The sequence below is a fragment of the Panthera uncia genome, chromosome D1 (genome assembly GCF_023721935.1).
Source record: "Panthera uncia isolate 11264 chromosome D1, Puncia_PCG_1.0, whole genome shotgun sequence".
Lineage (NCBI taxonomy): Eukaryota > Metazoa > Chordata > Mammalia > Carnivora > Felidae > Panthera > Panthera uncia.
Window position 1 is genome coordinate 51102965 of NC_064808.1, and position 21881 is coordinate 51124845.

The window sequence follows — 21881 nt, forward strand, 5'->3', positions numbered from 1 at the left end:
AGCAGAAACCAGAAGGGATTGGGAGAAATGAACACGCACTCCCTTGGGAGAAGTATGTTCCAGACAGAGAAGACGACTTAGGATAAAAATGTGAGGTGGGAATATTCTTGATGTGTTTGAAGAATAACAAGGAGATGATGTAGCTAGAGTGGAGTGAATAAAACAGTGGGAGGGAAAACAGGACATCAGAGAAATCAGGAAGAGCCTTGTAGGTCTGGTAAGGACTCTGGATTTTACTATGAACGCAGCGGAAAATCACTGCCGGATTTTGACCAAATGATGGAGGTGTTTCAGTGGATTCTCCGGCTGCCGAGCGCAGAAAGACCATGGTAGAGGTCCAAGTAGAAGTGGGAGAGCTGGTGCAGCTTCCTTGCAGTGGAGCAGGTGGGAGATGGTAGTGTCTGGAGCAGTGGAGATGGTGACATGTATTCATATTGTGGTCTGCAAAGGGTCACCACAGAATTCCGTGTGCTCCTCACAGACCACCTTCCTCCAGCCCTGTCTCTGCCATCAGCGAGAGTGAAGGAGAGCCCACAAAACTCCAAGTACTCCTGTGGATCTACTACCAGAATCCCACTCTTCCCCTTCAAACTAGGAAAAAGATCGGTCTCAAGAAAGACATGACCACCAAAATGGATTTTCTACTTTCCCATTAAGATGCCTCCATCCAATCAATTAGTCTGATTAAGCTTTATACCCTGTTTGCCTCAGGTTACATGAAAAACCCAAGCTGTTTGAGTCGTCTTTCTGATTCTTGTCCCACTATGCTCTGAAAATCCCTCAGCTGACCCAATTTTCCACCGGTCATCGATTCCCCACACTTTTCCACCCTAACATTTAGAACTCATAATTTAGCAACAGCAAACCCTACTGTATCTACAACCTTTTCTCTAAATGATCCCCACCTTTTCACCATGACTGAGATCTGGCTCTCCACTGACAGCCTGCATGTTCTCTGCTCCATCCTGTTGTAATGCATAAATTGTCTGTGGACCCAAATCAAGCTCTCCCCTTGGGCACTGATCCCAACCTCTCCAATCCATTTACTCAACAGCTGACTTTTTCAATCATCTTCTCTTCCTTCTGTGTCATTTTCCCCTCATTGTGTTATATCCACCAGAATAAAAGCATGCTGTAACATTCTCAGTTTAAGAAAAAACAAAACAAAAATGTCTTTATCCCCACATGTCCACACAGCCATCATACCCATTCTCTTACCTGTAATACTCTTATTTAATCCATTTCCTTTCCAACCCACTTGCTTTGAAACCCCCTCCAGTCAGTGCCGCCTCCACTCTTCCAAACTGGGCTCATCATGGTCCCCCCCTTTTTTTGGTCAAATCCAGAGGTCAGTTCTCTTCCTTTATCTTCCTGACCTACTGGCATCATCTGACACTGTCACTCTCTCCGTTTTGAAACTCTTCTTCATTTGCTTTCTCTCCTTCTCTCCTTTTTCTGACTTGATGTTTTATTTCTTCTCAATTTCTTTTGTAGAACACATCTAATATTCCATATTTGAAAATACGTAGTGCCCATGCCTTGGTCTTTTTACTTCTATCTTGTTCCTATACTCACTAATCTTATGGTTCTAAATAGTCAGTGCTGGATAACTGTGGACTCACAATAACGAACTCTCTCCCTTCATGTCCATTTGGGTATAAGACATCTTGAATGTATGTGACAAAGAACTCTGGATTTTCTGTTTAACAACTTTATTCCCTGGTCTTTTTTTTTTTTTTTTTTTTTTCACATCTTGGTAAATAGCCAATTCATTCTTTAAGTTATTCTGGGGAATAACAATAATCTTTTTAGAAGTAAAATAAAAACTTCATGTCATTTTTGGACCTTCTCTCATGCTCTAGATCCTGCCCATCAGAAAGTCAACATTCTGAAAATATATAAAAAATTAATGGCTTATGAATCAAAGAGAATACAGAAACATCGAATGCCAAGAAAACCAATTCAGGGTGCAGCTGAATTTGGTCTTAACAGTGACATGGGGGCTAAGCCTTTCCTAATTGTCTAATCCAAAGCTGAGGCTCCACACACTACCTACAGGTTGTGTGGAAGTAGGATTCTTGGCCTGAGATGTAAGGGTCAGCCTAGGCCCCTCCCTATGAAGAAGCCAATCAAGAGAAAGGAAATAGAAGAGGTAAAGGTGGAGGGGGTGGTTTGGAGTTCCTGGGGATACAGAGAACCTTGGAGAGGTCTCCAGAATCCATTGTGTGAGGCTGTGATGTCAGTGCTGAGGTCACAGAGGTCACCTGATGGAGTGAGTTCCGGCCCAGAAGGCTTCAGGGGTGGCTGTTAGCAAGATGAGGGCGGTTTGGAGCCCTGTATAAGAGGAAGGACGGGGCCACAGCTGGTTGGTATGTATGCCCCGACCCAAACCCTTTTTCCTGACTTTGCCTTTCACTCATCAGTAAACCTCTTTGGTCTCCTCTCCCAACCCCATCACCTGTCAGACCCATAATCCTCCACAACCATCCCATCCTGAGGACCTCATTGACCCTTCCATGCAGACCTTCTTGTGCTTTTACCCTGAGACTCCAAGCCCTCTTCCTGCTCACCTTTCCTACTTTCACCACTGCTTGAAAGGATGATGTTGGTACCCCATCCCCACCCCCCAGCTGTGTCCCCACAGACCTGGGCCTCCTGCTGCCTACCATGGCCAAAAGCGGAGAGGCCCTGCCACAGGGCAACCCAGTGCCGATCCCGGACCACCACCTCATCAAGGTGACAGTGAAGACACCCAAGGACAAGGAGGATTTCTCAGTTACAGATACTTGCACCATCCAGCAGCTGAAGGAAGAGATATCTCAGCGCTTTAAGGCCCACCCTGATCAGCTGGTCCTAATCTTTGCTGGCAAAATCCTCAAGGACCCTGACTCACTGGCACAGTGTGGAGTGCGAGATGGCCTCACTGTCCACCTGGTCATCAAGATGCAACGCCGCACCATGGGCACTGAGTGCCCAGCTGCTTCAGTCCCTGCCCCAGCCCCCAGCCTTAGATCATTCCCTCAACCAAGCTCCATGTACCCAGCAGATGGGCCACCCGCCTTTAGCTTAGGTGTTCTCACAGGCCTCAATGGGCTAGGCCTGACCTCCGGTAGTTTCCCCGACCAGCCAAGCTCACTGATGTGGCAGCATGTCTCTGTGCCTGAGTTTGTGGCTCAGATCATTGATGACCCTTTCATCCAAGGTCTGCTGTCCAACACAGGCCTGATGTGCCAGCTGGTTCTCGATAACCCCCATATGCAGCAGCTGATCCAGCACAACCCTGAGATCGGGCATATTCTCAACAACCCCGAAATCATGCGGCAGACATTGGAGTTTCTCCGCAACCCAGCCATGATGCAAGAGATGATGCGTAGCCAGGACCGGGCACTCAGTAACCTGGAAAGCATCCCTGGTGGCTACAATGTGCTTCGTACTATGTACACGGATATTATGGACCCGATGCTTAATGCAGTACAGGAGCAGTTTGGTGGCAATCCCTTTGCCACTGCCACTACTGCGAATGCCACCAGCAGCAGCAGCCAACCTTCGAGGACAGAGAATTGTGACCCTCTCCCCAACCCATGGGCTTCCACATATGGGGGCTCTGTTGGCAGGCGAGGCAGGCATCCTGGGGACCAGGATGTATCCGAGACTAGAAATAGGGTTCCCACCATTCTGGGTGATATAAGGCTCTATGACTATCTTCAGCAATTACATGAGACCCCCCAGTCCTTGGGAACCTATCTGCAAGGGACTACATCCACTCTCGATCCGACCCAAGAACCACCACCACCAGGAAACCGAGTCCCCCCAACTTCATCCTCCTCCCAGGAACGTGAGTCAGGCCAGCCTCTCCCTAAGGAATCAGGAGCCATCAAGGGAAAGTCCTCTTGCCCATCGTTCCTGAGATATCCCCCAGAGAGCAGTACTGGACAAGATAGAGGTCAAGGTGGCACAGGGAATGGCTCCACTGGCCATGGCACCAACATGCCTGATCTTGTCTTAGGGCTGGGGCATTCTGCCAATAGGGCCCCATTCGTCCCTTCATCAGCTTCCCCTATGCCAGCTACCCCTGGGATCCCCGAGCATGCCCGGCTGCCACCGGTAGCTTATCCAAGATCTCTGAGGCTCACCAGCGTGAACCAGGTCCCACAGCTGCAGGACGAGATGCGCCGGCAGCTGCCCCTGCTGCTGCACCTTCAGGCAGCCATGGCCAACCCTCGTGCCATGCACGCGCTCCTACAGATTGAGCAGGGTCTGCAGATCCTGGCCACTGAAGCACCTCGCCTCCTACTGTGGTTCATGCCTTGCCTAACAGGGCTGGGAAGTATGGTAGGCGGTACAGAGCCTAGAGGGGGTGCCCTTATGCCTGAGGATCCCCCTCTAGCTCCAGCTCCTGAGGTACCCCCAGCACAGGGCTCTGTGGAGCTGGGCCCCCATTCCACCCCTTTCCTCCAGATGTGGCAGGCTCTAAGTGGTGCCAATCCCCAGCAGATGCAGCCCGAGATTCACTTCCGGGTGCAGCTAGAGCAGCTGCGAGCAATGGGTTTCCTGAATCCCGAAGCCAATCTCCAGGCCCTCATAGCCACTGGGGGTGATGTGGACGCTGCTGTGGAGAAGCTGAGGCAGGCATAGGAGACCTGGTTGTTCAGACCATGTCTTTTCCTCTGTGCCCTTTTCGCGTATGCCACTACCCTAACTCCCCCGATCTTGAATGCAGCTGCAGTATGAACCAAATCCACTATGATGCCCTTTACTGTGGAGACAATGTTGTTCCAGAGTCAATGAGGAAGAATTGGAGCCAGAAACAGGGTGGGGGTGCTATGAGTGACCCAACCACGCCCGCCACTGTACCATCTTGGGGCCCCAGTCTGCACTCTGCTTATGCCTATCTGGAGATGCAATTACATCCAATCTCCAGTGTCTGCAGTTGCCTGAGTCTGATTCTTTGTGGGTTATGGGTAAAGGGGGGGATATGGGATGAAAGGTGGTAATAGGAGCTGTCTCTGCATGGGGGGAACGGGGCTTGGAGGGGAAGATCAAAAGTTTGAAGTTCAAAGATTCAGAGGCATAGAGAACAAAGGAGCGTGAGATGAGGCCTTCAGCTTTCCTGGTGTCCTTCCAGAGGTCCCCCAGACTTTGTGTCCTGTAGAAGCTGCCACCATGTACTTTGTTCTTTAGAGCATTCCTGCCACCAGCCTGACCAGGAAGTGGGCACAGTTTCTTATTTCTATCACCCCTGAAGAGCATCCCACAGGTGGCTCTCACTTTCTGGATTTGATGCTGATTCCTGAGTAGATAGGGAGCCCCAGGATTTCAGGCTAAGTTCCGAGATTCCCTAATCCCACCAAGATCACAAGGTACTGTCCCTGGTGGGCACCCCGGATGTTGTCTTTCTTGCACCTGGCAACTCAGAAATGGAGGATTCACCTGGTGCTCAGCATTCTGCTCGAAGTTTGAAATTCAACGTGAGAGTCACGATCCTCTTTCACGAGGTTATCGTCTGGTGGCATGGAGTGTTCAAACTGTAGTTGAAGAATACTTATTATATATAGTACAAACTATGATAGGTGCTGTAAGGACCAGAAGCTGTTAAACAGCAAACAGGTTTGATCTTGTATAGGGAGACAGGGAAGGCTCCATGAGTATGTGCTCAAAGCTGACATCTTAAAAGTGGTAAGAATGAAGTAGGCCAAAATGTGATGGGAAAAGGGAGAGCATTCCAGCAACAGAGCCATTGTGGACAAAGGTACTGAGGCGAGCTGTGCACAACACACAGGAGGTGCCCTCGGCATCTCACACTAAATTCTTGTTTGCACTCAGAAATGCTGCCCATTACCCGTGTCCTTCCAGGGGAAGAGTGATACAGTTCATGAATCAAACAAGCAAACCATACCTCCCCCACATGAGTGAACATTCTGGAGAAATGCACCAACATACAGTGCGTGTTCACACTTAAATCCATCACTACACGGCCACATCTGTGTACATGTGCTCACACATACATGCAGAACAGTCTGCTAAAGTTTCATCACAGAATGAAGGTGTAAACAGAAACATTAATGTGACCTTCTTGTCAAGGCAGGAAAAGGGTCTTTAACAGAGGGGACCACTATGGTAAAAGTGGCCGTGATATGTACTTAAACATCAGAGACCTGGCATTGGGGGTTCTTTAGGAACTTGGAGAAACAGAACCTCTGCCTGGGACCCAGGATGCTTGTACTAACCAACCTGTCTTACCTTTTAGCGGCCAGCAGGTGTCAGCAGTGAAATGAACTTTGCAACTTCCTCCTCCTGGTTTTGGGTTCAATCTCTAGGTGAAGCAGGAGGCTTCAAGCCTCCTTTCTACCTCCTCTTCCCTCCCCCTCAGTTGGGCAGGAGTTGTCCTGATCAAAGGAACTACTACTTATAGTGGTACTAGGGGGTAGGCAGGAGACAGTCTTTGCCTGTCTGTTCCCTGTAACTAACAAGGTGGGTGCTGTGGACTGCTTCTGGCCTGGAAAGGTGTACAAGGCAGTCTCTAAGTGGAATCCCCAGAAGGCTAGATAGGTAAGACAAAAAGCCTCTGGGAAAGATATATGCCTTTCATTTGTCTTTCATTGGGCCAAAGGAGGCACGAGAGCTCATTTGGAGTAGGTCTCAGGGCAGATAGCGGATGACAGTCTGGGTCTAAAAGTTCTGGCTAAGGAGGAGAGTATTCATTTAATAGACCGTTTCCTGGCCATATCTTAGGAGAACCCTTGACAGTGGATTGGGTGTTTGGAGTCTTTGCTGTAGCCTCATCAGAGACTGAACTCATGGACACATGTCCAGATCCATGGTGGTGTCCAGGAGGAAAGGGGTTCCTGGGGCAGGAAAGGTCCTTGTCAGCCACCTAGGACTCCACCTAATGTAGGGTCTGGCACATAGGAAGCAATCAAAAACATTGAATAAATTAATGAGAGTGATGAGTGAGGAAATGAGCAAGAAAATGAGAAAGAGTTTAGGGAAATGAGGCATACAGGGATCAAAAGAGGGTACCACGGGATGGGGCTTGGGAAAATGGCAGCCATTGGAGTTTGGGAAGAGGGAATCCCAACAGGCTGATGTTACTGAAAGGGCAGCCCTCCTGAGATGTCCCACTTTCTCCCTGCTCTGATTCCTCTGTTAGTAGAAGTCCAAGACCAAGTGATTTGCTAGAAATAAAAAAGAACAAACACCCCAAACCCCCCCCAAAACAACAACAAAAAAACAGCATTGAAGCCTGTAACGCTGCATCACAAATAGCCAGCCAGGTAGGTGGACAGCAATTTAAAAGGAAGGTGTTCTTCAAACAACAGAAAGTGTTTTTATGCACCTGTTCTTTTTTTTCCCTTTAGATACTCCCCTTATACCTCTGTCATAAATATACGCACACATTTTTTTCTAGATATTTTAGGGTTTCACTACTTAATTTTAAAAGTTAATGTTTATTGAGGCTTTCCAAATGCCAGCCCTGTTCTGAGCTCTTCCTATCTGAATCCACACAACAGTCCTCTAATGCAGGGGGTGTTACTATTCCCATCTTTCAGAGGAGAAAAACTGAGACTTAGGGAGAGGGGAAACTACACTGCTTAAAGTTGGGTAGCTCCTGCGTAGCCGAGGCAGGATTTGAAATTAGTCTATTCCAGAGTCCACTGTACTCAGTCAAGTTAATTCATGCTTTAATCCCTACCCAAAAAATTGCAAAGGGCAGGGATTTGTTGTATTTAATTGGAATTTTTGCCTCCCTGCAAATAACTACACTGGACTGAATATTTCCTTTGCCGTATCTTATATATGCTTATACATGTGTATTTATGGTGTTTTTAAAACAATCTACTAGTGCCACTGTTCTTAAATTGTTTTAACTTTGAAATATTTTTAAAAAAATTTTTAGTGGTTATTTTTGAGAGAGAGACAGAGTACGAACCGGGGAGGGGCAGAGAGAGAGGGAGACACAGAATCCAAAGCAGGGTCGAGGCTCTGAGCTGTCAGCACAGAGGCTGACACAGGGCTTGAACTCACGGCCCATGAGATCATGACTTGAGCCAAAGTCGGACACTTAACCAACTGAGCCACCCAGGTACCCCTTAAGTTTGAAATATTTGATGACAAAATTTTCAATGCTTGACTCCTTATTCCTTTGCAAAATACCATTGTCTATTTTTGTCTCTTTTTCTTCATACACTTAGAGTAGATGTCAAATTTCAGAAAAGGCCAAATGACATCTTGATTGGCTTTCCGCTACATTATGAATTAGAGGGAATTGAGAGTTTTACAATAGCGCTCTTTCCTTTTAGAATAGGGAATGTGTCCATTCAAGTTTCCTTTGTTTCTCTACAAAGAAGGGTAGTTTTTCTAAGTGCTGGTTAACTGAGGAGGAGCGGTTGGGAGCAGACAAAATGGATGAACAGGATTAAGGGGGATATAAACCTCCAACCATAGAATAAATAAATCATGAGAATGTAATATACAGCATAGGGAACGTAGTCATATTGTAATAGCATTTCGTGACATAATGTATAAAAATACCAAAGCACTGTAATGTGCACCAGAAACTAAGAGGATATTGTGTGTCGATTATACTTCAACAACAGTAACAAAAGAACTATAGTTTCTTTATGTAAGTCCCACACATTTGGGCTTATTTAAATGTTATATGTTTCTGATTGTTTTGAGTGAAATTTTTTCCATTATATTTCCAGGATGGATATTGTTCTGATGAAACTGCTGCCACTGGTTACATTATGAATCCTTATTTTACACAGATTTTTTGCTGATTCCCATGCAAACAAATATATGCATCCTTGAAAAACAGTTATAAAGCCTCTACGGTTCTGTTAAGCCTCTTTTCTAAAATGTAATTTAACTTGTTTTCTCAGTTTAAAAACAACATAGAAGTACAGTTGATCCTTGAACAACACGGGTACAAACCATGAGGGTCTACTTCTATGTGGAATTTAAAGTTTTGTTATGTGTTGAGAGCAAAAGCCACGAACCATTTATTTACAACTGCCTGCCCTGGTCTCTTTGAGACCCAGTACAAGGCAACTGGCACAGAGGTCGTAACGGCTGCCCTCTGAGTACCTTGGGTGGCCCCCAAAGGCCAGGACCAGGCTGGGCTGCGGGTCACCCCATGTGCCCAAGGTGCCTCATGGGCATGAGGCTGGGCCTAAGTGGAGGAAGACGCCCAGAGAGCAGGGATGGCACTGTGCAGGGAGTCCTGCACCCCATGTCCCCTACCCCCCCCCCCCCCCCCGCAGAAAGGCCAGCACACTCACTTGCAGCGGCAGGTGCGGATGGCCAGAGGTGGGCGGCACAGCTCCAGGCTGTTGTTGCTGTCCACAGTCACCCCAGGGGCCACTGCAGAACACTGCCGTCTCCGGGCCAGGCCCATGGCTCCCTCCCCTGCCCCAGCCCTACGTGACCAACCACTTACAGACAGATTTTCCAATAAATATACATACAATACTGTTTTCTCTTTTGATTTTCTTAATAACACTTTCTTTTCTCTAGATTACTTTATTGTAAGAGTACAGTATATAATTCATACACAAAATATGTATTAATCTACTGTTTATATTATCAGTAAGGCTTCTGGTCAACAAAAGGCTAGTAGTAGTTAAGTTTTTGGGGAATCAAGTTCAGTTTTTAGGGAATCAAAAGTTATATGCAGAAGATTTTTTATTGCATGGGATCAGTGCCCCTAACCTCGGCATTGTTCAAGGGTTAACTGTATATATCAGATAATACAGATAAGCAAAGTAAGAATATAAAAACCAGAGATACTGTTACCATGATGTTTGTCCTTCCACATATTTTACAAAACTGTGATTCTATTATACATAATGTTTTATAACCTGTCTTTTTAACTTGATAATATATCACGAAGATTTTTTCCGAGTTGCCAAGTAGCTTTTGCAACTCATACTTTAACCAATATTTCCTGAAGGCTTATTAAGGCCAGAAACTGTGCTTGGTGCTAGGAATTCAATGGCGAACAAGACTGATAAAGTTTTTGCCCTAAAAAGCTTACAATATAGTGGAGATAAGACACGTCAAACAAACAAGAAATAGAATAGCTAACAGAACACTCACTGAGAACTAGGCATTATTCCATAAGCGTTATGCATATTAACATTTAATTCTTACAACAACCCCAAAATGTAGGTACTATCATTAGCCAATTTTACAGATAAAGAAAGACATAGAAATGTTAAGTGTCTAATCCAAGGTTGCACAGCTAGTAAGTAGTGGAGTAGGAGCTGGGATTTGAAACAGCGTTTGTAGAGGTCACACTTTTTTTTTTAAATGTTTATTCATTTTTGGGAAGGGGGGCAGTGAGAGGGGGACAGAGTATCCAAAGCAGGCTCCACACTGTTAGAACAAAACCCAATGTGGGGCTCGAACCCCAGAACCAGTGAACCCCAGAACCGTGAGATCATGACCTGAGCTGAAAATGAAGTCAGATTCTCAACCCACTGAGCCACCCAGATGCCCCCAGAGGCCACACTCTTAGTCTCTATTCTATTGCATGTAATACATGCATATATTGCATTTAGAGAGAGGAGAAATATATTTTTAGAAGAGTGGTGTGAGTGTGTCTCTCTGGAGGGAGTATTTATGTAGAGACTTGAAGGGTAAGAGGAAGTCAGACATTCAAAGAGCTGGGGGAAGAGCGTTCCAGGTAGAGGGGAAAGTGTAAAGGAGCTCCCTGAGTTAAATTAGAGTTCAGGGCACCTGGGTGGCTCAGTCAGTTAAGCGTCTGACTCTTGATTTCCACTTAAGTAAGGATCTCAGGGTTTGTGAGCCCCATGTGGGGTCCTGAGCTGACAGTGCAGAACCTGCTTCGGACTCTCTCTGTCTCTCCCTCTCTCTCTGCCCCTACCCCATTCATTCTCTCTCTCTCTCTCTCTCTCTCTCTCTCTCTCTCTCTCTCCCCCACCCCCAAGTTAAACACATTAAAAAAAATAGAATTCAACACGTTTGAAGAAAAAGGAATGAAAGCCAGTGTGTCTGGAGTACTGAGAAAAGGAGGGAGAGCACTTCAAAGTGAGGTGGGAGAGACAATGAGCAGGTTGGCACAGGGCTTTGTTACCCCACATGGAGTGTGGATTTCATTGTCCTCTCTGTGGAGCATGAATGAGAAGGTGGCAGGGGTGGAAACCAAGTCAAGAGAGAAGATCCTGCCATCATCCAGGTGAGGGATGGTGTTGCCCTTAGATTAAGGTTCTCTACAAGGGCATATGGCAAGAAGTGGACAACTGAAGAATTTTGGAAATGGAATTGAAAAAACCCTTTTGATGTGCTGATAAGACTGGACGTGCAAGATTAAAGAAAAGGAGGAATTAGAGATTCATTTATTCAGCTAACACTAATTGAACACTCTATCTCTGTCAGGTTCTGTGCTGGGTGCTGGAGATGTTAAGTGTTCTAGATCACAAAGCCCTGCCTTCATGGAGCCAACAGAGAGGAGGCAGACATTGACTAACTGTGTAATGTAATTTCAAGCAAAAGAAGAGGCTAAGAAATACAGAACAAGGAGACCGAGATTGACAGGTGGACTTTTTGAGCTTGTAATCACCAAGAACATCACCAAAGACAGCATTTAAGCAGAGATATGATCAATAATGTGAGTGAGCAAGTGAAAGTTAGGAGCAAGAGTTCCCACACAAATGGGATGTCAGTTAAAAAGCAGGCATGAGCTGGGTATGTTCCAGGAATACAAGAAGGCCACTGTGACTGGGGTAGGGTGCTCAGGAGATGAGTCAGGCGGTCAGCCCGGGGCCAAATTGTCAGAGCATTTTAGTCTTGGTAAGGCATTTAGATTAATCCAAGTAGAATAGGAAAAGCTTTGGTAGTTTTGCATAAAGAGGTGAGGTTTGGGGCGCCTGGGTGCCTCAGTCGGTTAAGTGTCTGACTTTGGCTCAGGTCATGATTTCATGATTTGTGAGTTCAAGTCCCACATCAGGCTCTCTGCTGTCAGCATAGAGCCTACTTAGGATCCTCTATCCCCCTCTCTCTCCTCCTCCCCCACTCATGCTCTCTCTTTCTCAAAAATAAATAAGGGGAACTGGGTGGCTCAATCAGTTAAGTGTCAGACTTTGGCTCAAGTCATGATCTCACAGATCATGAGTTCAAGCCCTGCACTGGGCTGTGTGCTGACAGCTCAGAGCCTGAAGCCTGCTCCGGATTCTGTGTCTCCCTCTCTCTCTGCCCTTCCCCCGCTTGCACTCTGTCTCTCTCACTCTCTCAAAAATAAAAATTTTAAAAACAGACAGAAGTGAGGTTAATTGACCTATATCTGCTACTGTGGGAAGTAGTGACTCAAATGGGCCAAGAGAGGAAGTAGGGAAACCAGCTAAGAGGCTGTGGCAGTGTTGGAAGTGTCGAGGTGATCAGAGTCAGGATTTATGTCAAAGAAAAAGGCCCTAATACTTGCTGATAAATTAAATGTGAAAAGAAAGGACTCAGGGGTGATTCCTGTGTTTCGGGCCTGAACAACTAAATGAATGATGATCTTTTGAAAAGGGAGAAGAGGCCAGGGGGAGCAGTAACTTGAGATTCTGTTATGACATTAGCTGTCTTGTTTGTCAAACTAGCCGGGATAGGGAAGACTATGGGAGAAACAGGTTTGCGGAGAGAGAGTCAAGAATTCATTCACTGTTTTATATGATTCCATTTATCACGACAACAAAGGATTCTTGTATATGTTTGCTCCACATTCATTCTGTTGTTGGATTTTATTTAGGTGAGCAAAACGTCACAAACTTCCATGACGATAAATCATTGTCTGTGTCCTTAATTCAATTTCTCTTTCTGCCTCCTTCCCTTCCTCTTTCCCTCCCACCTTTCCTTTCTTCCTTCCTACCTGTATTTTATTAAGGGCCTGCTGGCAATGGGGCTACAGTAGCAAATAAGATAAGGTCCTTGTTCTCATGGAGCTTATATTCTAGTGAAGGGGAATGGAAACATAAAATGAATAGTAAAGAAGAAATATGACATAATAAATTCTGTGCAGATGATTAAAATAGACTGATAAGATACAGAATGGTTGGAAAGGGCTTTGTGAAGAGATGATTTGAAAGGTAAGAAGGATGAACCTGTAAAGATTAGGTGGACAAGCATTAAAGGTTTAGGGAACAGCAATCGCAATGGCTTTAAGTATGGGGAGGCACTTGGCCTGTTTCAGACGTAAGAGGGAGGCCAGTGTGGCCAGGTTTCATAAGGAAGGAGAAATCACCATCAGGAAGTCAAGGTGATAAGCAGGAGTCTAACCAGGGAAGGCTTTGTAGCTAGACAAAGGCTTTGAATTTTATTGCAAAGGTGATACGGAGGTAGTCTTTGCTACTCCCATCAGGGGAGTAATCCCTTCTGGGGTTTAGTTAAATTTATAAGATTATCATAAATCACACTTGGCTCAAACTGACTCAGTGGAGTATAGAAAGGAAAATAGCTCACTAGCATGTCAGAATTAGGCATTTTTCATTTAAGGGAAATCCTTACACCTTACAGCAGTCCATGTCCAGTTAGCATGGCCATCCGGGAGCCATCTTCTCCCAGGTGACAATTTTTGGTTAAAAAAAAAAGTTAAACTCTCATTTGATTTTTCTGGAGCAAATTGCTGACAAAAACACTGAAATTGCATTTAATAACAAGCTTTTCATAGAATTTGATAAAGCTATTATTGAGATGGAAAAACCTTAACCAATCTCTGTGAAGAATATGGGAATGTAATATGTTTTCTGGAAATTAGATCTTGATACAGTAAACTTTAAGGCAGGTGCATAAAGTCAGTGCTTTATTGAACTGGTTGGACTCCTAAGAGGAGACCACACTTCCCTCACCAGTCCATTTGGAGTTGCCTCCATCATCTGCAGCTGAATATACCTCTGGACACTTGGTCAACTCTAACAGACATACCTATTCTCCTTGTCTCCCAGTCTAGTTACAGACCTGACTGCAGGATGTGCCAAAGCTTGGCATTGACTGTCGTATTGAAGTCATACTCAATTTGACAAGTGTCTTCTCTGTGCCAGTTACTTTGGATGGCACTTTGTATGCATTATCTCCTTGAATCTCTGAAACAAATCTGTGAAAAACTACCCATTTATAGACGATAAAACTCTGGCTTCCAAAGAGGATAAATGACTTATTGACGGTTATAAAGTAGTAGGAGTGGGATTTAAACCAGGGCTACTTTACTCTAGAGAGCCCATGTTCCCCATTTTCCCCCTAGGTAGTAAGTTTTAATTGATTAAATAAAATAGAAAGTTGATTGTTTTATTTTCTAATGATAAAATGAATATAGGTACACTGTAAAATATTCAAATGGTGTCAGATTCTCAGGAAGGATGAAGTGAGATTGCTGTGCTAAATAACTCAGTGGACAATGTGGGAAAGGCATCCTCATTGAGACACAAGTGTATGAATGGTCCCTTTGTCTCCTCTCTTACAGGTTCTATTGTCAGGATCTGAGATGTCTCCTTCCCGAGCACCCACCTGACAAGAGAACCTGTGAGAGAGGAGACAAGGCAATGGTTCACCTCACAGGCTACATGGGAGGAAAAATCCCTGGAAACATGAGATATGCGAAGGAAATTCTGGAGAATTGTTACCTGGAATGTTCTTTAATTCCTGTTACAGATTAATTTATTAGTTAATGAAAAGCCAGAAAAGTTAATTTGACTATCCAATTCTGCTGGATGAAACTCAAACAAAATTCCCACAAGGAATTGTTTGCGAATAATATTCATATGATAGAAGTTGTTCTGAGGTCTGGGCATTCCTAGGAAAGGCCCACTAGACTGCTTGCTACCAGCCAGCCATGAGGCTCACTGTATGAAGTTCCCCAGGACTGAGGAGCTCTTTTAAACTCAGAAATTACAAGTTATCAGAGTCCTGCTATTAGTTTAATACAGGAGATGCTGATTCAAACTAGTCCACGTTTGGGGCCCCTGGGTGGCTTCAGTCGTTTAAGCATCCGACTTCGGCCCAGGTCATGATCTCGTGGTTTGTGGTTTCGAGCCCCACGTTGGGCTCCACACTGACAGTTTGGGATTCCCTCTCCCCATCTCTCTCTCTGCCCCTCTCCCACTCAGTCTCACTCACTCTCTCTCTCTCTCTCTCAAAAATAAATAAATAAACATTAAAAATTTTCAATTATCCCAAGTTTAAGAGCATATATCAGTGTCCCAATAAACAATTTAGTTGTAGAGGGATCTAGATGCTTATGTTCCCCACGTCGAGCAGAACCTTCTGAAGGTGGTCTTGTAGACAGCTAAGTTCTAAATTTATAGTCCTTGGAAATTACAGAATCAGAAAAGGGGTCAAGTATGTAATGGCAAAAGACTGACAGCCTGACATCTTCACAGTTAAAATACAATTACCTCCGAGATCTGACCAACTTTACCTGGGGTCTCACCTGCCTGGAGTGGTCAAAACAGTGCCTTAGAGAGTCACCATTTTCTGCTTTTTCAGCTGAAATATGTCCCCTCCCAAGTGACAATTTCCTTTTCAAATGTATCTTAAATCTAATCATTATTAAGTCATCAAGACCTAGAGTAGAATTACTTTCTCATAATTTATTTTGTCTCAGCTCTGATCCTCAAGAGTTGAGATCCGACTTGATCTCTCTAAGAACAACTGAGTTCACAAGTTCTTGGGGAACATGATGCTGTTTTTCTTAGAACCATGTCAATAAGTCACTCAGCGTGGTAGGCCTCAGAGATACAAGCTTCCTACAAGCCTCGGATGAGGCCAAATGGACTGGTTATACTTATCTTCACTCTGTTCATTTAGAAACAAGGGAACCTATGGCCTTGACTGGGCCATGGTCCCAGTACAGTAATTTAGTGAATGATAGGTGACTAGAATCAGCACTTCCTGAGCCAGATTCTTAAGCCAGTGCCTTTTCTGCTCAGTTACATTCGTTTACCAAAAACTCAGGCGGTATGATTTTCAACAGTGAAATAGGCTAGTGCAAAACATGTTTCTAGACAGAAACGTTTAATTTTTTTCTATTGCTATTTAAGTCAAATTGTAAACAGAGCCAACCTCACACAGGGAGAAGAGACCTCTGCCCTTCCCCCCATTCTGGTCTACTTCTCAACTGTGACCTCATCACTGACATCATATTCCCTGAGGCTGGCCCTGGCGAAGGGCTGCTGACACCCTATGGGACCCAGGTGGCTGCAGGGCTGCATTAGGAAGTGGTGTCCGGAGTTCGTGGGTGAGTGGACGTCCCTGAATACCTATGGTCCCTGCATCCAGGTGTGCTTAGTGCTGCATCTGGGCTTCTACATGTCCGCAGGTGGCCCTGCATTCCGCGCTTGAGGACATATGGCCCGGGCTAGGGAAGAAGCAGGGGACAGCCAGCTGGTATCTTGTAGGGAGCCGTCATCACGCATCATCAGAGTGTCTGTCAAGACCCCACAGGACTGCCAGGAATTTATGCTGGCAGAAAATAGCAGTGTCCACCACTTTAAGAAACAGATCTCTAAACGCCTTCACTATAACACTGACCAGTTGGTGCTCATTTTCACTGGAAAGATCCTCCGGGATCAAGACATACTGAGCCAGCGTGGCATCCTTGATGGCACTATGGTCCACTTGGTGGTGAGGACCCATCTGAAGGGAACTCCGCCTGGTCCTGGAACTCTGCTAGGCCCCACTGGCCACTGTGTGCATCGCTCTGGACCGTCCACCTTGGACAGTGCTGGGATGCTGGCCAGGCTGGGCCGGCTGGCCCGGAGGTCCCCTGATCTGGCTGACTTTCTTGGCCAGATGGCTCAACTCTTAATGGTCTTCTCGGAAGACCCTATGGTCCAAGGCCTGGCAAATGAGAAAGCAGCCAATGCCAGCCATGCTCCTGAATCCTCAAGGCCAGTACAGAAATCTGAGCCAGCTCTTAAGGCTCTGGAAACCTTGCAGAACCCAGCCCGGCAACAGCAGCTCCTGCAGGCAGACAAGCGGGGGCTAGAGGCCTTGAAGGGAGTGCCAGGTGGTGACAATGCTATGCATCCAGTCTGCTCTGATATCCAGCAGCTCATGCTCTTCACTCTGGCCCCATTACTTGCCTCCAAAGGCCACAACCCAAGTTCAGAGCTTTATAAAGAGGAAGCCAATGCTCACAGCAGTGCTGACACTACTACCAACATCCCCACAGCCTCAGCACCTGCCAGGCCATTTGCACAAAAGGTCAGTGCAGAAGAGGTTACCCAGGCCAGGAGCGTGGCCTCAAATCAGGCCAATTCAGGATACGGGACTGGTATGCCAGATGTAAGTTTGGGCCAGGATCTTCTCTTTCAGGATGGTCAGCAGCCCACAGAGAAAACCACTTTAACCGGTCAGCTTAGACCCTCACCCTCTGCCTTGCATAGAACCTTGCATGTCCTGCAGCAGAATCCAGCTCTTCTCCACCAGTTGGCAACTGGAAGCCCCCTGAGACATCACATGCCACTGCTCTCCATCCTGACCAATCCACGAGCACTGCAGGCATTGATACAGATAGAAAAGGGCCTGCAGATACTGTCCAAGGAGGTGGCTGGGCTGGGACCTTACTTATGGGGCCAGGGTAGGCCACACGGGACTAGACAGTGCCCTGAAGCTAGGGCTGGAGGGCAGGGCCAGAGAGCAGACTCCATACAACCCACCTTGGCTGTTCTTCAGCTTCTCCACACACTGGACAATGCCTGCTTCCAGTCCACTCAATCCTCACTACCCTCATCCCCCCTCACTCAAGGCCTCTACCAGCGAGAACTGGAACATCTGAGGGCCATGGGTTTTACTAATCGGGATGCCAATCTACAGGCCCTTATGGCCACAGGCGGAGATAGTCATGCTGCCATTGACAGGATGCTGGGGGTACCGGAAGCCCAGGTGCCTCCAGCTGATGCCCCCAGCGCACCACCTCATGGAGAGGGAGGGAAGGGAAGGGGGAAGGGAGGGGAGAGGAAGTAGCCTATTTTGAATTCTTCCTACTTAGATCGTGTGCACACTTGAACAACTCCCCTCCCTCACTGCCCAAGCCTGTTCTACATTAAAAACATTGCTTGGATCTCATGTGTGGTGTCAATTTGGGGGTATGTAGGCAAAGAAAATATTGTTTGAGGGAGAGATTGATCATGCTATCAGGTCTTGGGTCTGGGCTGCACCTACTCTCATACCCCTAATCTCAGAGCTTTTTCTAAATTTGAACGTGAGGTGGAGAACTCCTGAGTGTTTCCAGCAACCTAGTTCCCCATCAACATTACCATCATCGTCACAAGCCACCTTTCGTCCAACGCCAGAGTGACTCTGAATGAATCCCGGCTCTGCCCCCCCCCCCCCCCCCCCACTCCACCACGGGAAGCCCCCTCTCTTTTCATCTTATTTTCATACGTATTACAGAAAACCTGTTCAACCTCCCTCTCAGCTCTGGCTCTTTCCTGCCTGTGTCAGAATCCTGCTTTAGGAGGTGAACCCCCCCCCCACCACCACCGCAGGCAGGTTTCTTCCCTTTATGTCATAAAATACTTGACTCTGCTGCCTTACCAGACACTGAACTTCTCTCTCCTTTTGTCTCTGAATTTCTTGAAAGTCCTCCTCTTTCAATGCCCACGTTTCCCCATCCTCTGCAATCAGACACTTACCCCCAGTGAGTCATTTTTCCTCTTCCCATTTTTTTTTTGTATGGAGTCTTATATGCTGACCCATATAGCTGCTTTATTTACTCTAGTTTCTTATCCTTTTTTTGTTTTTGAGTGGTGATTCCTGTGAGTATGCTACACTGATTGATTCTCCATTCACCATTCAGAGAATTTGACCATGTCCTTTGCTGTGGCTCTTACTTCCATGTTCGTGGTTCCTTAATATCTTAGTCCATTTGTACTTTCCTTAGCTTACCAGCCTACCCCTGGGTATCACAGAGGAACCTCTGGCTGGCATGGTCAGAAAGAGCTCAGCATCCTTCCCTGGGCCCCATTCCTACTCTCAATTCTGGGGTCCCTGTGTCTTAGTGAAAGTCACCAATACTTTCCTAATCCACTCATTCTCTTTGTAAACTGTCATCTGTCAGTGAGGAGATTCATAGTGTAGGCACATGAAGCATGACCAGAAGGCCAGGGGTCATATGTAGCCATGCAGCAGGATAACAGCTGATGAAAGAGAGGTAGGAAGCATATTAGAAGCATTACTTTGGGGAAACCAGGGACTATAGATTCAGAGCCAGCTCCAGGGGTCAACTGACCCTGGGCTAAAAAACAGCTGAATCTCGTGCTTCCTGGGGGCTAGAGAGGAGGGACATCTCTGAGCTACACACTGTGACTTCATTGTTTTGTGACACCCCATGAACCTAGAGATCTGAAGGTTGTGGCCATCAGGGACTGTGGATAAAATACTTTTGGGACCACATGACCCACCAACGGTCCTGATACACTTCACTCTATTCTTCACTTCACTTCACTTCACTTTCCTGTGGCACCAGGATGTTAGTCTGAATTTCTGAGATCAGGAATGCACATTTGGTCCCAGGGAAGAGTGAGAGTCTGGGGTGAAGTGTGAGTGATGGGCAAGGCAGTATCCCGAGCTTCTGGAAGCATGTTTCCTCTTTTATCATGTGGAGTCCCATGGTCAGACACCTGAGTGAGCTGGGAAATCTTGACAATAATGTTAATAGTCTTCCTGTGGACTGGACCCTGCTACCTCCAGTTTTATAGAAGCCTATGGACTTCTACAAATCCCCTTCCCCATCTAGGGAACTATTACATTTTAGCTTCAGGATGATAAAAGGGCCAAAAACAGAACTTTAGGGAGTGGAGCTTGCTGCCAGGGCTGTAGAATCCTCCATCTGTCTATTATCTATCGTGTGTGAAACTTGGACTTCAGTCAGTAATGGGAAACCCTGGGGAAGACACGCCCAGTGCTGTAGCCACAGGGTATCCATCCAGAGTATAGGCCGTAGCTAGACCGACCGCGGTACCAAGGTGTTAGCAGCTGGGTGATCCTGCATTCCCCCTCCTCTTCTATTTTCCACTCTACCCCTGTAAGATTTCTCCTCGAAGCTTCCTTGAGGCCTCAGACATGGAAGGGGAGAATTGTTGATGAATTTGTTGGGGGAGACGAGTAAACACTAGCCTGCAAACTATGTCGGACACATCATTTGTCCACTCCTGAACTTAAATTTACTTACCAATACCTCAGTCTCCTGTAGCTCTGTGGTACTGTAAGTCTAGCCCCCAGATGGATGCATTTTCAATATTACTATGGGAGTCCAAAGTCCTGAATCCTGGCCCTGGCTTTGATAGTAACTTCCTGGGTTACTGACTCTCTCTCTCTTCCAGGAAAAATGTGAGGTTCACGGCAGGTAATTAGCGTGATGGTGAGCGTTACCTTGTGAGGTAGACCTTTTGATCAGATGAAGCCAGCATCTTAGGGGAGCAGGCGTATGGCCCACAAAGGAGCATTTCAGGAACAGAACAGCACTTCCCCTCCACATTCCCACCTTCCGCTCCTTTGTAAATATTGTTCTCTGTTCCTGAGATCATTACATCACTGGGTCTCTTTACCATTTACTGCCTCAAAAGATAACAGGTCTTCACTTCCACTACTATGTGTTTGTGCAGCTTGACATCCTCACATGTAACTCACACTGAAGAAGGTATGAGATACTGTCCATATAGATGCATAATCTTGGCACTTTTAGCTTCTCTGAATCATAGGCTCTTAATGAAAGATGCTGATAGTAACCATGTTTTGAATTATGGGAAGGAGCAACCGGTGATTTATTTGTGTATTTTAGAACTGAGGTTACTAGGGCAAAGGAGGGCTATTAAAAAAGGCACTTGGATTTTGAGAAGGCCTCTCTGAATTCTTAATGAGGGATAATTTTATGGCTAAAAGGAAAGGGATTTCAAAACAGAAGACCAGAGGAGGAATGGGAGAAAATACAGTTTTAACAGGCACTATTCATATCCCAAGACCTGTCTAAATATTTTAGAGTTGTTATTTGATATAGGTATCATAATAATCCTGTAAAATGATATAATATAAAACCATCCTAAATAAGTTATAAGTTTACTAATAAAGTTCAGAGTGTACATAACGTTCTCATATTTATTCGTTGACCATTTTACATGTCAGGCACTGTCTTAAGTTTTCTGCATTCATTAACTTACTTATTCCTCACCACAGCATTAACAGTTAGATATTAACATTTACTCATTTGACAGTTGGACAAACCAAGGCATAGAGAGATTTAGCATCAGGCTCAAGACCACAAAAACAGTAAGCAGAGGAACCAGGATTCACACCCAGAAACTCTGACCTTAGACTTTTTGCTCTTCATCACTATCCAAAACATTGAAATCAGACAAATTTACCTAAAATGATCATTCTTTTAAACTTGGACTCACAGAAGCATATTTCCACTATGAAACACAGACTCATTTAAGAAAAGGAATTGACTTGATCTTTAGTAAGTCATGGAAACATTTGCAGGAAAAGAAAAAAAAATCAGGAGCATTCTGCACTGGCACTATCGTAGCTACTGAGATATCTCCAAGGTGTGCTTATTCCTAATTGTAAAATTTCCCCAAGAGTAAAAATATTATCATCTCTCTGAGTTATTCAGCGTTGCCCAAAGAGCCTCAAGAATGTGGTGTGTTCAATGTGATTTTTGGTATTTCCAATTCGTCTGACCTTCTCTTTGCTTCCACTACTTCCTCTCCTAAAGACACGCTTATGTCATATTAGAGGTCTCCATCCATGTAAATGTACCTAGAAAGCTCAGAACCCATTTACTTTCCTTATCCCTAGCCTGTACTCAAATTTCATGTTGAAATTTTCCCCAAGTGAAGCAGCCTCAGAAGTCGGCTCCGAATCTCCTTGGTCCTAGCCCCATA

The 21881-nt window shown here is 45.7% G+C and overlaps 3 protein-coding genes across 3 annotated transcripts in view; 2 read left to right on the forward strand and 1 right to left on the reverse strand.

Moving 5' to 3' along the window:
- Nucleotides 1-2117: 2117 nt before the first annotated feature.
- On the forward strand, nt 2118-4925 carry UBQLN3 (ubiquilin 3). Its single transcript, XM_049618553.1, has 2 exons — nt 2118-2369; nt 2631-4925. Exon 2 carries the CDS (start codon nt 2668-2670, stop codon nt 4633-4635), a length of 1968 nt encoding a protein of 655 aa, XP_049474510.1. The 5' UTR covers nt 2118-2369; nt 2631-2667; the 3' UTR covers nt 4636-4925.
- A 10891-nt stretch (nt 4926-15816) lies between these two features.
- On the forward strand, nt 15817-18058 carry LOC125913440 (ubiquilin-3-like). Its single transcript, XM_049618577.1, has one exon. It carries the CDS (start codon nt 16342-16344, stop codon nt 17959-17961), a length of 1620 nt encoding a protein of 539 aa, XP_049474534.1. The 5' UTR covers nt 15817-16341; the 3' UTR covers nt 17962-18058.
- Nucleotides 18059-20366: 2308 nt separating this feature from the next.
- LOC125929241 (olfactory receptor 52D1-like) overlaps nt 20367-21881 on the reverse strand; it is a 2167-nt gene continuing 652 nt past the window's right edge. Inside the window, exon 2 of the mRNA XM_049640257.1 lies at nt 20367-20408. Coding sequence (XP_049496214.1) covers nt 20367-20408 — 42 coding nt within the window. The remainder of the gene's footprint in view (nt 20409-21881) is intronic.